This window comes from Cavia porcellus, unplaced genomic scaffold (assembly GCF_034190915.1).
Source record: "Cavia porcellus strain 051 isolate PalLab524CR breed Dunkin Hartley unplaced genomic scaffold, mCavPor4.1 scaffold_17, whole genome shotgun sequence".
NCBI lineage: Eukaryota > Metazoa > Chordata > Mammalia > Rodentia > Caviidae > Cavia > Cavia porcellus.
In genome coordinates, this window is record NW_026947500.1 from 51,624,678 (window position 1) to 51,639,510 (window position 14,833).

At 45.1% G+C, this 14,833-nt stretch overlaps 2 protein-coding genes across 2 annotated transcripts; both read left to right on the plus strand.

The window, feature by feature from the left end:
- The first annotated feature begins 1,145 nt into the window (after positions 1-1,145).
- On the plus strand, positions 1,146-2,177 carry LOC134471110 (olfactory receptor 10W1). The gene has a single exon (XM_063229081.1). The coding sequence runs from the start codon at positions 1,146-1,148 to the stop codon at positions 2,175-2,177; it is 1,032 nt and encodes a 343-aa protein (XP_063085151.1).
- An 11,655-nt stretch (positions 2,178-13,832) lies between these two features.
- Positions 13,833-14,822, plus strand: LOC100732640 (olfactory receptor 10Q1-like). Its single transcript, XM_003464306.2, has one exon. The coding sequence runs from the start codon at positions 13,833-13,835 to the stop codon at positions 14,820-14,822; it is 990 nt and encodes a 329-aa protein (XP_003464354.2).
- Positions 14,823-14,833: the final 11 nt, after the last annotated feature.

The following is a 14,833-nucleotide window of genomic DNA, read 5'->3' on the forward strand; positions in this document are numbered from 1 at the left end:
CTAAAGGATATAACTGCATGTATATTTAAGTGTGTAGGATAGAAATCCATATTACTCAGTATTTGTTGGATCATTGAACAGAACTGTATGCAATCTCACTGTATGAATGTCCACTTTGTATGCTTTAATTTTGTAATCTGGACAAATGTTTCTGAGACGACAATATGTAATCTCTTAACTAGTGATTTCTTACTGAATATTTTTTCTCTTGAAATTCTGTATTACTTGTACCCTTTTACTGTTTTGTTTTGTTTTTCTCTCTAAACAAAAAAACAAAGTAGTTGTTTAGATGATAAGATTCAGACATGAAAAAATGATCAGACAATGAAAGCATACACTATTCTTTTTGGTGAACTGAGATTAGTAGTATAATTATCATATATGTATGTATAAAATCTTTTCCCTTTTTTCTTTGCTCCTTCCCCATCCCAGTTACTCTTTCCTTGTGAGCAGTTTCTTTGCCTTTCACTTTCACAATATCTATTGTACATTTTGGATCTTATTTACTCTTTCAGTTTTTTTTTTCTTCTCCCATTTTTGTCTTAGTGTCCAGAATAATTTGGGTCAACTCTTGGCAACTAGAAATTGGGCTGTAGATATTTATGTGAGAAGACTTTGTAAAAGTGGACCTAAAAGAAAAGAAAGAAGGAAGGAAGGAAGGAAGGAAGGAAGGAAGGAAGGAAGGAAGGGAGGGAGGGAGGGAGAATCTGGACTTGGTCTTTCTAATCTGGAGCTCCAGCCCTCGTTAGTAAACTGGACTCCTGACTCAGGGTATAAACCCATAACCTGTGTCAGCTAAGCTTGATTGCTGACTCCACTGCCTCGGGATCAGGCAGGATGGGTGGAGCAGGGGCTGGGTGGGCCTGGGAGTGTGACCTTGGGTGCCCTCTGCACCCTGGCCCCTTCCTCTTTGGCACCATTCTGCTGTTTCAAGGCTGCCTCCATCCAACAAAGCAGCTTTACTTCACTGTGCCCCGCTGCCAGGTGCACACTAAATCTAGAAACCTCTCCTCCTTTAAGGTGTGGGTGTCAGTTCTGTGTCCTCGGTGGGAAATCTGACAACTGTACCACCAGCACGGTGGTACAGCACCAGTCTGAGACTTTCTTCTCTTCCAGACATCGCTGGAGGTTCAGCTATCAGCTCCATGAGTGGGGAAAATCAGTCGGTGTTGGTGGAGTTCCTCTTCCTGGCCTATCCCTCCCGCCTGGAGCTGCGTGTCTTATGCTTCTTTGGCCTCAGCCTGGTCTATGTGTTGATCGTCGCTGGGAATGTGCTCATCGTGGTGTCCATCCAGACCGAAGCCCGCCTGCACATGCCCATGTACTACCTCCTGGGCAGCCTCTCGGGGATAGAGCTGTGCTACACCGCGGCGGTGGTGCCACACATGCTGGCCAATGCCCTGCGGTCCCAGCCGAGCATCACCCTCCTGGCCTGTGCTGCTCAGATGGTTTGCTTCATTGGCCTGGGCAGTGCAGACTGCTTGCTCCTGGCTGCCATGGCCTATGACCGATACGCTGCCATCTGTCACCCCCTGCAGTACCCTCTCGTCATGACAGCAGCTGTCTGTGTCCGCCTGGTGGTGGCATCTGGCATCCTTGGCTTTTTCCTGTCCTCACAGCTCGTAGCCTTCATCTTTTCTCTGCCATTCTGCCGCGCCCGGGGTATCCAGCACTTCTTCTGTGACGTGCCCCCTGTCCTGCAGCTCGTGTGTGCCAGCGGCCGCATCCACGAGTGGTCAGTGCTGGGGGCGGCCACGCTGGCCATCGCTGTGCCTTTCTCCCTCATCGCCGCCTCCTATGCCTTCATAGTGGCCGCAGTGCGCAGGGTTCGGTCAGCAGCAGGGCGCCGCAGGGCCCTCTCCACCTGCACCTCCCATCTGGCGGTGGTCCTGCTGCAGTATGGCTGCTGTGCATTCATGTACCTGCGCCCCGGCCGCAGCTACCGCGCAGGGCAAGATCAGCTCATCTCCCTCGTGTACACGCTGGGAACCCCGCTGCTCAACCCCGTCATATACACCCTGAGGAACAGCGAGATGAAACGGGCGCTAGGGAGAGTCCTCACCAGGACCTGCCGCTCCTGCAACCTGGAGAGGCCAGCGCCTCACAGGCTGGGGTTTGGTGACAGCCAGCGTGCCTCCATGTGCAGTAAGGGAATCTCTCAGCTGATGCTCAAATGAAACTTAAAAACAGTGTAAGTTATAAATCATTGCTTATGGGTGTGCAGCAAAGGCCTTTGAAATGCTCCTCCCCTCTCCACCCAGTAACTTCTCCTCGAGGAAAGACATAGCAGTAAAAGAGCATAAAGTAACACAGAATGGCAAGTATAAGGCCCGATGTAGCTGTCAGCTGGAAAATGAACAGCTCGGTGGTTAGGTATTCGATTTATGGAAAACGTGACAGTGGGATTCTCTGTGACCGCTGTGAGTCAGGAAGCAAGGAGGTCCAGGCCAGCCATCGCAGGGAGTCCGGCCACTCCTGAACCTGGAAGGGGAGAAGGGACACAAACTTATCCAGGGCCATGCAGAGCTGGATACACACGGAACCAGCGGGAAGAGCTGTGGTTTCTGGGGAGAAAGCAGCTTCTGAGGAAGGGAGGCCACGCAGACACAGCGGGATGCGCCCCTCTGCTCCCAGCTGCCCCGTCCTGCCCTGGCTCCCGTGGGCCAAACCCACCTGAAGTGACAGGACCAGGGCACTGGGGACACTGTACGCTCTGGTCATGCTCCTGGGGGGGCAGTGGGGCACAGACAGGGGTCAACAGAGAACAGGCAGGATGAAGCCCTTTGGTACAGTACAGCAGTGAGGCAAGAATGAAAAGACGCAGCGGCCGATTGCTTCTCAGTGAAGTGCTGGGGGAGCAGTTTCAGTGCACAGGTTGGATGGGAGGGCTCAGCGTTAAATTGTGCTTTGAAGTACTAGTTACTAGTGGTGTTTAACTCTAAGTGCTTACTGTGTGCTTTATATATTATATGTTATACCTATACATGCACATATACACATACATACATATTATACATATATACACATGCACATATATAGTATATTTTAATGTATACATATATATTATACACATATACATATATTATGCATATATGCTACTTGTTTATACATATACTATGTATTGTACTTATATATTATACATACAAATATATTATACATATATACACATACACATATATTATACAACTGATATCACTTGTATAATGTATAAAGTACAGGAATATCCATTTTCTATCAATCTTCAAAAAGCCCATTGTTTTTTTCATTTTTGAAACTATTCTGGGACAGGATTGCTCCCCATATTTGGACCTGAAGAGCTATAAATAAAGTATCTGCTCCCAAAATACAGCCGTGGGACAGTTATAGGTACTTGCTACAGACATTCTTACTCCAAAAAAGAGAAACTAGAAAGAAAAATACTCCAAAGAGAAACTGAAATCAAACAAGGCAAACTCCCTTAGTTTCTAAGACCTGAGAATAATCACTGGAGGACATACCTGTGCCCCTGGATTGTCAGGTCAGCCTGTGACCCAGGATTCCACACCCAGGGGCCCAAATAGTCCCTTGCTAGGCCATGGTTCTGTCTCCATGGTCATACTTTTTTTTCCTCCATGAAAGGTAGAATATTTTATCACCTGCATAGTTTTATCAGGCTTTTTCCTGTTTGGAGAATTTTGGGAGTCTGATAGCTTCCCTTCATTTCTGTCTCTTTTGGTACAAGCAGTCAAAGTTTCTACTGATACTTTCTCAAAAGCCTTATGGGTTTCCCATGTATGTCACGGGGATTTACCCCGTTAGCCTGGAGGGTCCTCTACAAACCATTCCTGATTAATCTTACCTCTGTGGCTTCACTGAGGTTGAGGGAGTCACACAGCCTGATGCCCACACAGTCTTCTATGTGTATGAATACCCTCATGTTTTTATTTTTACCAAAGCACTCGCAAAGCATTGGCCAGCTGCAACTTTGGCTTTTCCTCTCAAGCACACTTTCTTGGCAATGCGTCTCCTGAATTTAGCATCTTTTGTAATCTGAATAAGCCAAAAATTTCCCACGGTATCAAGTCCTGGTTCCTTTTGGTTTAGCAGTTTTTCCCAGAGGCGAAAACAAGGGCATCCTCAGAAATCTGGGAGGAGGAGGAGGAGGCAAAGGAGGCTCATGATGGGGTGGTGACATTGATCATTCAGATGATTGATGATGATGGTGGTGATGGGGATGATGACAGTGGTGGCAGAGTGCTGGCAGTCATGTAAACTATTGATGATAATGAAAATGTTGACTAAAGAGACACAATAGTAGTGGTAGTCATAGTAATGACAACGATGTTGATGATAGCTAATCTCTGACAGCTTATGTGGTTTGATGGATTTATATTATTAGCAACATTTTGGGATGGTGATACCATTACTACATATGATTTATAGATAAGGAGACTGACACACAGAAAGGGGAAAGGATTAATTATCCAAGGTGACAGAATGAGCATGAGCACAGCCAGGGATCAAGCTCAGGCAGCGTGGCACCCACACCCCGCATCTCATCATCTCTGTCTTATCCTGTTCCCCGCTGCTTTTCACAGAGCACAAGGAGGCTGCATGGCTTGAGGCTCCCATCGAAGGGGAGCAGCAGGAGTTGACATGAAAGGAGGCAAAGTTGAGGATGCTGGCGGATTTATAGGCCACACGAATGACTTTGATTTTGTTCTAAGCAGGATACGAAGCCCCCAAAGGATTTGAACAGAAGAGCAGCACAATGAGGCCTGCATTTTAAATGAGTAACTTTTCCCACAGAGGAGGAGAAGAGCTATTTTGTAGGAGTGCTTCAGGATTCTTAAGCATCTATTGTAGCAACGTAGGCAAGCAATCATATTTTGGATGCATTTTAAATGTAAAGCCAATAAAATTTCATGCAGACTGTATTCAGGGTGGAAGTTCAGGGAAGTGGCAAAGAATTATTTTTCTAATTTTTCCATATTTTTTTTCCTAATGAAGTGGACTAGTGGGAGCCACTTAGTGAAAAAAAAGAAAGTCGAATAAGACCTTCAAATATGGTGGAGAAAATTAAGAATTAGGTTTCGGTTATGCTGCAAAAATATCTTCTGGCTGTCTAAACCAGGATTTATAGCTGCAGACATAAATTTATAAATTGCCAGCAGACAGAAGGCTTTCTCAAGCTTTCTCTCAGACAGTTAGTAAATTAGTACTGTACTTGGGTCCTGCTAACTGAGTAGGTATTTTTTGCTCTTATCACTAAAAGGGAGGTGGGTGACATTAATTTGCTTCTGTGGGATGGTGACATTAATTTGCTTCACTATAGCACAAGTTTGGTGATTTATATGTTTACCATAAGGTTGTGTACCTTACTTTAAAAATCAACAGCAATGACAAACAAAAACTACAACAACCACTATCACTGAAAAAGACCACAAACTTGCTTCCCTCATTTTTATTTCGTTTTCTCCTTACCTGGATTCTCATTTTTATCTTAACACTCAAATTTTAATGTGCCTTGGGGATCACTGGTCCTTTTTCTTTCTGTTTTTACAGACACCTGAAAGAAATCTCATTTGATCCCAACAGTGACTCACTTTTATTTGTATTTATTTATTTATTCTGCCTTTCTTTGAGACAAGGTCTTTCTATGCAGTTCAGGCTGGCCTTCAGCTCACGTGGTAGCCCAGGCTGGTCTCGAACTCACAGTGGTTCTCCTGCCTCAGCCTCCTGAGGGCTGCAATTACAGGTGTGTGCCACTAGGTCTGGCCTCATTTTTGATTTTAAAGATATTCAAAATGATCCAAGGTGCCTGAACGGGGCTCATCGGTTGAAAAATACTGTGACTAATATGGCAAAGTAGAAGCCAGAGGCTCATCACAGCCTTGTCAGGGCCAGGAATTGAGATAACTAGAAGACAACTACTTAACAAGGAGAGAGAGAGAGCGAGAGCGAGAGCGAGAGCGAGAGCGAGAGAGAGAGAGAGAGAGAGAGAGAGAGACAGAGACAGAGACAGAGATAGAGAGAGACAGAGAGAGACAGAGAGAGACAGAGACAGAGACAGAGACAGAGAGAGACAGAGAGAAATTGCTGAGAGCACTAAAATTCTTGGAGAAAGAGAAAACGGTAGAGACAAAAGAACGCAGCAGATTGGAGCACTGAGCCTGGTTCCTGGAGAGCCAGAAGCTAGGAGAGGGCATCAGCCTCGGTGATAAAGAGACTAGGAGTGTTTCCCCAGAAGAAACCCACAGTTATAAGCTGCAAGTAGGCTGCAAGCTGCAAGTGGGGTTTTACTCTGAAGGTGACTCCAGCATGGCAAGCTCACTTTGGAGAAGAAATTTCTAGCACCCTGGATATTGAAGAGTGATACAGTCAAGAGCCACTTCAAGGAGTGGTCTATGATTTAACAGTAGGATACTCCAGGGCATTAATCACTTTCCGGTCAGTGGAGCAAACACCAGTACCCACAGTATAAAGGAGGAGAGCTTTCTTTTGGCTCATGGTTTTCAGATGGCTCAGTCCATGGTTGCTAGGCTCTGAGGCAGAAATAGCATGGTGGAAGGGCTTGGCAGATGACAGGCGCTCACATGTGGTGCCAGAAAGCAGTTAGAGAAGGGTGAAGCTGGGGGTAAAAATCTACCTTTGCTGGTCATCTCCCAGGAGTCCAACCCCAATGGCACCATCTCTGAAAACACGTGGAAATCAAACAATTCATTTTGAATGTTCAATAGATGATTGAAAAAATTGAAAGGAAGGGGGCTGGGGATTTACCTCAGTGGCATAAGCGCCTGCCTTGTAAGCAGGCAGTCATGAGTTCGATCCCCGGTACTGATGAAAAAGACAAAAAAAAAAAAAAAAAAAAAAAAGAAAGGAAACTTAAAAATTCCTAAAATCAAACAAAAAACAGAAGTCCACCACACCAGAGTTTCTGAGATACAGCAAAGGCAAGCCTGAGAAGAAAGTTTATAGCTATAAGTTCTACACTAAAAAAATCAGGGAGATTACAAACGAATACTCTAGTGCTGCTTGTCAGGGTCTTAGAAACATCTAAACCAAACTCAAGATGAGGAAAGAAGTAATAAAGGTCAGAACTGAAATAAAGGTCAGAACGAGATAGAGAGAAGAAGAATAACACACATGATTAATGAAACAAAGAGTTGATTCTTTTTAAATAAGATTTAAAACCCTTACCAAACCAAAGAAAGAAAAAGAGGGGAGACTTTAATGAGTATAATTAGAGTTAGAAACAGGCACCTATGAAATCTGGAAGATTCTCAAGGGATAATTCAGAATTCTAATAAATTAGAGAGTTTTAGATTAATGCAATCTGCCAAAAGGCAGCCAAGAAGACATGAACACTTGAACATGTCAATCACAGGCCGTGAGACTGAGACAGTAGTTAAATGTCTCCCCCAAAGAAAGGCCCAGGAGCAGAGAGATTAACAGGTAAATTTTATAAGGCCTTTAATGAAAACTAACATCTGTGTTCCTAAAACTACTCCATGAAATAAAGTGGTTCCAAATTCAGGGGCCAACATCATCCTTATTGCAAAAACTGGATAAGCGCAAAATGGCAATAACACCACAGACAGTGAGGATGACAGCAGTGGGCATGAGAAGGCACACAGCTAATGGGTCCAGGGAGGGGAAAACACACCGGGTTAAATTCAGGAGGGGAACAAGGAAGGGGAGAGAAAGAAACCAACAAACAGACAAAAATGTAGTTAGCTTGGGGGCTGGGGATGCAGTTACCACTGGAAAAAAAAGGAGAACGAGTCCTAAGGACCTGAAGTGTCAGCGGAGGGAAGTTTGATCAAAAACCAAAAATAAGTAAGATAAGGAAAATGAAGTCAAAGGTCAGAAACCAGGATTGGAGAAAACACTGCACAAATCTTTGGCTCTTCAGCCGTTCATAGCACTGCTGTTCCAGGAGACCCCGAGTCCATGTCCCCCCACTTTGCCTGCCACACAAGAGGAGGAAGCCACGCAGAGCTCCCTGTGGGCCCGAGCTCGGGGCCCTGCAGGTGCAGCACAGCCTCACTGGACCTCAGTGCCCAGCTATCTGGGCTGGCGCAGGGGTCACGGGCTCCCTCTGGACACCAGGCTGGCCTGCACTGTGCATGCGGGGGATGTGTCTGCAGCAAGATACTGGAGGCCTTTCTGGATCCAGGAAAGGGACTAAGACTCCCTACAGACTCCCCAGGGAGCTGCTGCCTGAGGTGACCACACAGCATAGCTCAAGGGCCCTTTGGGCCTTCGCACAAGGACTCTGGAATCCTTTTCCAATATTTTCCCTAGTTGGTTTCTGTCAGGGGGAACTCCTGGGAAAATCCTGCTCTTGGGACCCATTAATTTTAAAGCGATTTCATAAAGGACACTGAGCAACCTAACTGGATCAGGTGAGGCTGGACTCTGGGTGAATCTGGTCCATCTCTGCTGCTGAGGAGGACACAGGTCTTCCCAGGCATACAGAGGATTGCTCTGCAGAGTCGCCGTCCTGAGGGCATCCCTGGCTTCTAAGTTGTCTCCCTCTTGTGTGTCTGTGCCGAGGCCCCCAGCGTTCACTGGGCATCCACTGGGTATCCACTGGGCAGGTGATACTTGCTGTCCGCCTATCCACGCTTGGCCCTGGTGCATTGAGGAAGAAGGCACTTGGCTCTTTGTGGTGTGGACGCGCCTTCCACATGGCTGGGGCTCTCAGCTTTTCTGCGGAACATCCAGGTGCTTCTTGGTAAGTTTCCATGGGTGACCAAAGGAGTGGGGCAGCTATCACAGTGGGGAGGGAGACTTCATTTCTTTAATTGATTCAATTTTGATTTTCTTTCTCAGATTAATAAAAACAAAAAGTTCTAGTTTGCCTTCTATTGGAGACAAATAGTCACATAGATCAATATTGGAGTTTGTGGAACAAATTCATTAAGAAAGTAGATACATCTGTCCAATTAACAGGCAAGGGAGCCCTGATAAGTTGTTTAATTGCCCAGCTTCACCTATCTAAGCATAAATCCAGTATAAAGTTCAGGTCTTTTCATTTTCTTTCAGTGTCCCTGTATTACACTAAGAAAGTAGCAAGAAACGTATTTCAGGTATTGTCATTAATCCAGAAACATTTTAATGATTTTATGTGGAAACAATGTAACATGCAGTGAAAATTTTGATACAAAATAAAGCTGATTTTTTAACATGGAGGAATGGAAACCATTATTTGGCTAATTGATGTCATTAATCTTGGAGGAAAAATACGAAAATCTTTCAAACTACCTCAAAAACTTTCATTTCTAGAACACAATGAAGTTTTCCTGTTCTAGGGAACACAGTTTAGGAATCAGTTCCTCAGAAGATTTAAATTCTTTATTTACATGTTGTTCTCTTTCATGAATCCATAGTCAGCAGAGCTTCTAACACTGAAGCTGGGGAAGGTGAGGATCAGGGGCGGGTGACAGCTGACCAGCGCTCTGAAGGAGGAGTAGGCTGGAGCTGGGGTGTTCAGCGGACGGAAGTGTCCAAGGTACAAGGAGCAATGATGCAAGAGACCACAGCAAGGGGCTAAAGTGCCTGACAGAGCCGGGGCAGAGACAGCGAAGGGAAATGAAAACAATGCACTGCCCTTAGCCACCCCAGTGGCCATCCCCCAGCAAGTCCACAGAGCAGCCTTGTCTGCCCTTTGGAGGTTGTCACCTGAATTCTGCAGATTCCTGACTTTGTCCAGAATCTAAACCAGCACATGGCAGGCCCAGGACTGTCTACTTGAGACATCAGATGTCTCCTAAAAATGTAATAAAGTTACACAGTGGTCATTGCTATGAAGATAATTATTGCAGGATAAGATTTGAGATGTTCATAAATTACTTCAGAAAGAGGCTGCACCCCTCCTCTGTGGGCTTAGGGTCATATGCAGTCTGGCTTTGGTCTGGGTACATTATCAGAATCATATTAATAAGCCTTTTCTTGAAGGGAGACACTAAGTTATACACACACATTCTGATCTGCACTGCTCTTTTATTGAAGATACAACCGCATCTTGACACAGACGTCAGTTTATACATGCTGTCACCCAGCATGGAGGGTTCTGGCCAATCTGAGACTCATGATCCCATCTCTTGTGGTCGAGGATCTGGTTCATGACACCTCAGTGTCCACCCTTCTCCCTGCAGAGGCAGCATTGCTCATGCAAATGTCACATCCCTACGAACAGAATCAGTGTTGTATGTTTTCCTGAGCAGAAATCTTCCTCATTTATTGCTGATGGTATACAGTTACAATTTTTGTACTGGAGTTCTCTCCCATTTTGTTTTATTCTCCTTCCTTCTCTTTCAATCCTTTCCTGATTATTCTGATTTCAGCAGAGCCACTGCAAAGCCTGAGAGTATGTCGCTCCCAATGGAGCATCCCAGGACAGGGAGAAGAGGCAGAGGGGTGGCTACATGCACCGGACCCCTGTTTCATCTCAGGAACGTTATCCTGAAGAGTAGTCACTCTTCATGCATTCCTTATAAATTCCACATTCATGTCCCTAGCTGTGTTAGTGAATTGGGTAGCACCAAATAATGTCAAGGTGAAGATTAGTGAAGAGGGTCTGGGCTTCAAACCCAGATCTTACGAAGAATCCTATCTTCAGCTCCCTCCTTTCCTTCCTTCCTAACATGCTGTTGAACTACCAAAGCAGTAAGAAACTTTTCCAAATCACTGGGGAAGCACAAATTTGTGTATGGGTATTGTAAAATTTAGACATACAAAAAACATAAATCATCAACAGAAAGATCCACACTCCCAAGACATTGTTCATACCTTGAGATATGTTCTTTAACTTTTTATGAATAGATAAAATTATTTTTGAAATGGAATCACAATACAATGCTGCTCTGCAATCTACTTTTTCATGAGCCTTTCCAACCTATTAAATAGTATTTTACAATGTCATGTAAAAAATATTTCTTAAAGTTCCATTACCCAGGAGACCACAAGTAATGAGCATCCTCCTATTGTTGGTATTTAGGTGGATAAAATTTTAGCCTTTACACTGAAAAGCATGTTGAGAATTCCTGTCAACAATTTTATGCATATATTCACTTTATAAGAATAAATTCCTGAAAGCAATTTTGGTGAACCAAATGGTATGCTTTTTTCAAGTGTTTCATTGCGCATTACCAAATTGCACTCTGCAAAAGTTTACAGCAAGTCCTACATCCACCAGTATATCTGGGGATGTTTCTTTCTTTGCAACTTTAACGGCACTAAGATTTTCTTTTTTCCACTACTGGAAGTTTGTAACCCAAAACTAATATCTTGCTTTGATTTAATTTTATACTTGTCTGAATACTAACAAAATTGGGTTTAATATATTTGGCTCATTTTACATGCTTTGGTTATGATTACCCTTACTTTTTGCTGAATTGTAGAAATTCACTTGTTATTAGATTTGCTTATTGTGGTTTTTAGCCTGTTAAATTATCAATATTTTTAGAATCTGACCTTTTATCATTTGGTTACATATGTTTCTGTATGAACATGAGATATGAAAAAGTATTCTATACTTTTAATTTTATTTCACTGTTTAAAATATGAGTCAGTGCATCAGAAATAAATTTTCATAAATACACATTGATGAATTGGCTTTAAAAATGATTATTGCATTGTCCTGGAGCACTAGTAATTGATCTGAAATAACAAGTGCGGTTAATATACATCATATGTGTATTCTGTGCTGAGATTTCTCTCAGTACTTCACAGAATAACTTACGTTATTCTCACCACCACCTTCAAAGGGAGGTACTTGGGTTTTCTGTTCTGTTTTACAGATAATGAATCGGATACACATAAGAGATAGCATACTATAATAATTCATTAAGAAAAAGACTCTAGCATCAGATCACCTATGTTTACATTCACGTTCCAGTACACACTAGCATGGTTTAATCTCTTTGCCTTAATTTTGTCCTCTACAAAACTGACATAAAAGCCCTTTGACAGAGGGCCATATGAGTTGTTAAACATAGAACAGTATCCCCAGCAGAACAGTGAGCATTTATTGGTGATTGATTGATTAATCTTTTGCTACCAGGAATTGAATTCATGACCTCATACTTGCCAGGCAGGCACTGTGCCACTAATCCATGCCCCTCCCTCAGGGAGATTTACTAGTGACCACTCCTGATCCCTTGTGCTGGATCTCTGGTGCTCTTTCAGTCCCAATTTAATGAATGTGCAATATGTTTCATCTCCTGTAATTCTCTGATATAATTTTGTCTCACATGATGCATGTTTTGCTCCAGTTTAGTTCACTTTATTCTTAACATTCTTTTGCCTTTCCACTTGTTTGTTCTGGGATTTTTGATAGAAACTGTATGCAATCCATGCATGCTTTAAGATTCATTTAACCCTAAAAACTGAGCTTGTACATTTACATGCAGAGCTTAGTATCTTTTTCTCCAATAGCCCTTTCAATTTTTGGAAGTTTAATTAATTATTTTTGACATAAGCTTTCACTATTTATTTATTTATTTGTTTGTTTTATTTTTTGTATCAGGGATTGAACTCACCACTGTACGCTTGCAAGGCAGCCGCTTATGCCACTGAGCCATATCCCCATCCCTTAATTATTTATGTTTGAAGCTGGCCTTAAACTCACTCTGTGGCCCAGGCTGGTCTGGAACTCATGTGAGTCTCGTGCCTCAGCCTCTGGAAATCTGGGATTACTGGCTATAGAAATGTTTCAAAAACATTTATTCTTAAAATTTTGCAGATATTTTTCTATTTTTTTTTTTTTTGGATTCCTCAGGTGGAAATAGAATTGAAGTCATATATTATGCATATAGTCACTTTATAAGAATAAATTCCTGAAAGCAATTTTGGTGAATCAAATGGTATGCTTTTTTCAAGTGTTTCATTGCACATTACCAAACTGCACTCTGCAAAAGTTTACAGCAAGTCCTACATCCACCAGAATAGCTGGGGATGGGGAATAGCTTAAATATGGGGATGGGGATGGGGAATAGCTTGAATATGCTTACATAATGGATATTTTTCCACCTCAGATGTTTACAAAACTCTTGATTGTCCTAACGCATAGTTACAGACTGCTGTGGCATTTTTAGATTTCTTACTGTACTTTTGTATGTCAAGAAAATTCTAAAAGTTTCAACTTTTACTTACAGCATAGAAATTTCAAGTAAGAGGAACCATAAATAGACTATAAATGAGAAAGGACTAGAGAAAAGTATGTTAGCTTGATTTTATATGTAGTCAGAACAACAGCATGGAAATTGAGTTAAAACAGTGGCAAGCAGCATGAACAAGGTAGGAAGGTGCTGTACAAGGGCTTCTGGTACAGCAAAGAATGGGGCAGAGCTTTGCTAACTGAGCCCAGGAGCCTCCTCTAGCCCCAGTCTGGGCTCAGCACTCTCCTGGTGGAGCCACCTGCAGGGATGAGGCCACAGAGCTGTTACTCACCCAGCGACAAAGTCTGAAAGGGACCTGAAGGCCACCTATAGGTTCCTGGAATGGCTCCCTTCACCTCAGTAGTGATTAGACAGATGTATTTACTATGCAAAAAGCAAGACAGAAGGAGAGAACTAACAGTAGGACCCTCCCAACACCAGCACTGCATTGTGCTTGTCAGCTGGATGGAAAGTACTAGAACAGCAGGCTATGTCACGGGGCGTCCTCGGGTCCCCTCCCCAGGGTCATCGCAGAGGAGTCTCCGGCTGGGTCATGAAGGAGTCCAGGCCTCAGCGCGCCAGACCTTCCACCCCGAACTTGCTCCCGAGCTCTGCCTCTGAAACTGGACCCTAAGCAGGTAATTCCAGACCCAAACCCGGTTTCCAGTCCCTGGTTGCTGCTGGGCCATGAGCCCCGCGTGTCTTCCCCTCTGTTTCGCTGCAGAGATGCAGGCCTGGAGCCCCGCGCTCAACCAGACCGGCCCCACCGGCTTCCTGTTCCGCGCCTTCTCGGTTGCCCCCGCGCTGCAGGCCCCGCTGTTCCTGCTGTTCCTGCTGCTCTACCTCCTGACCCTGGGCGGCAACGCGGCCATCCTGTGGGTGGTGAGCGCGCACAGCGCCCTGCACAGCCCGATGTACTTCTTCCTGGGCATCCTGTCTGTGCTGGAGATCTGCTACACCTCCGCGGTGGTGCCTCTCATGCTTTCCAACACTCTGGGTGCCCCGAAGCCCATCCCCGTGGCCGGCTGCGGGGCCCAGATGTTCTTCTTTGTCACCCTGGGCAGCACCGACTGCTTCCTCCTGGCCGTCATGGCCTATGACCGCTACGTGGCCATCTGCCACCCGCTGCACTACGCCCTGCTCATGACGCGGAGGCTGTGCGTGCAGATGGTGCTGGGCTCCGTGGGCCTCGCGCTGTCCCTCTGCCTGCCGCTCACTGCCCTGGTCTTCAGCCTGCCCTTCTGCGGGCACCGCCCTGAGATCCACCACTTCCTCTGCGATGTGCCCGCGGTCCTGCGGCTGGCCTGCGCGGACACCCGCGTGCACCAGGCCGTGCTCTATGTGGTGGGCATCCTGGTGCTGACCGTGCCCTTCCTGCTCATCTGCATCTCCTACGGGTTTATCGCAGTCGCCATCGTGCGCATCCGCTCCGCCCAGGGCCGCCAGCGCGCCTTCTCCACCTGCTCCTCGCACCTCACCGTGGTCCTGCTGCAGTATGGCTGCTGCAGCCTGGTCTACCTGCGGCCGCGCTCCAGCTCCTCGGAGGACGAGGACCGCCACTTGGCGCTGGTCTACACCTTCGCCACCCCTTTACTCAACCCCTTGATTTACACTCTGCGAAACAAGGAGGTCAAAGCTGCCCTGCGAGGGGCCCTCATCAGTAAAGGGGGTCCCTAAGGCCGGCTGAA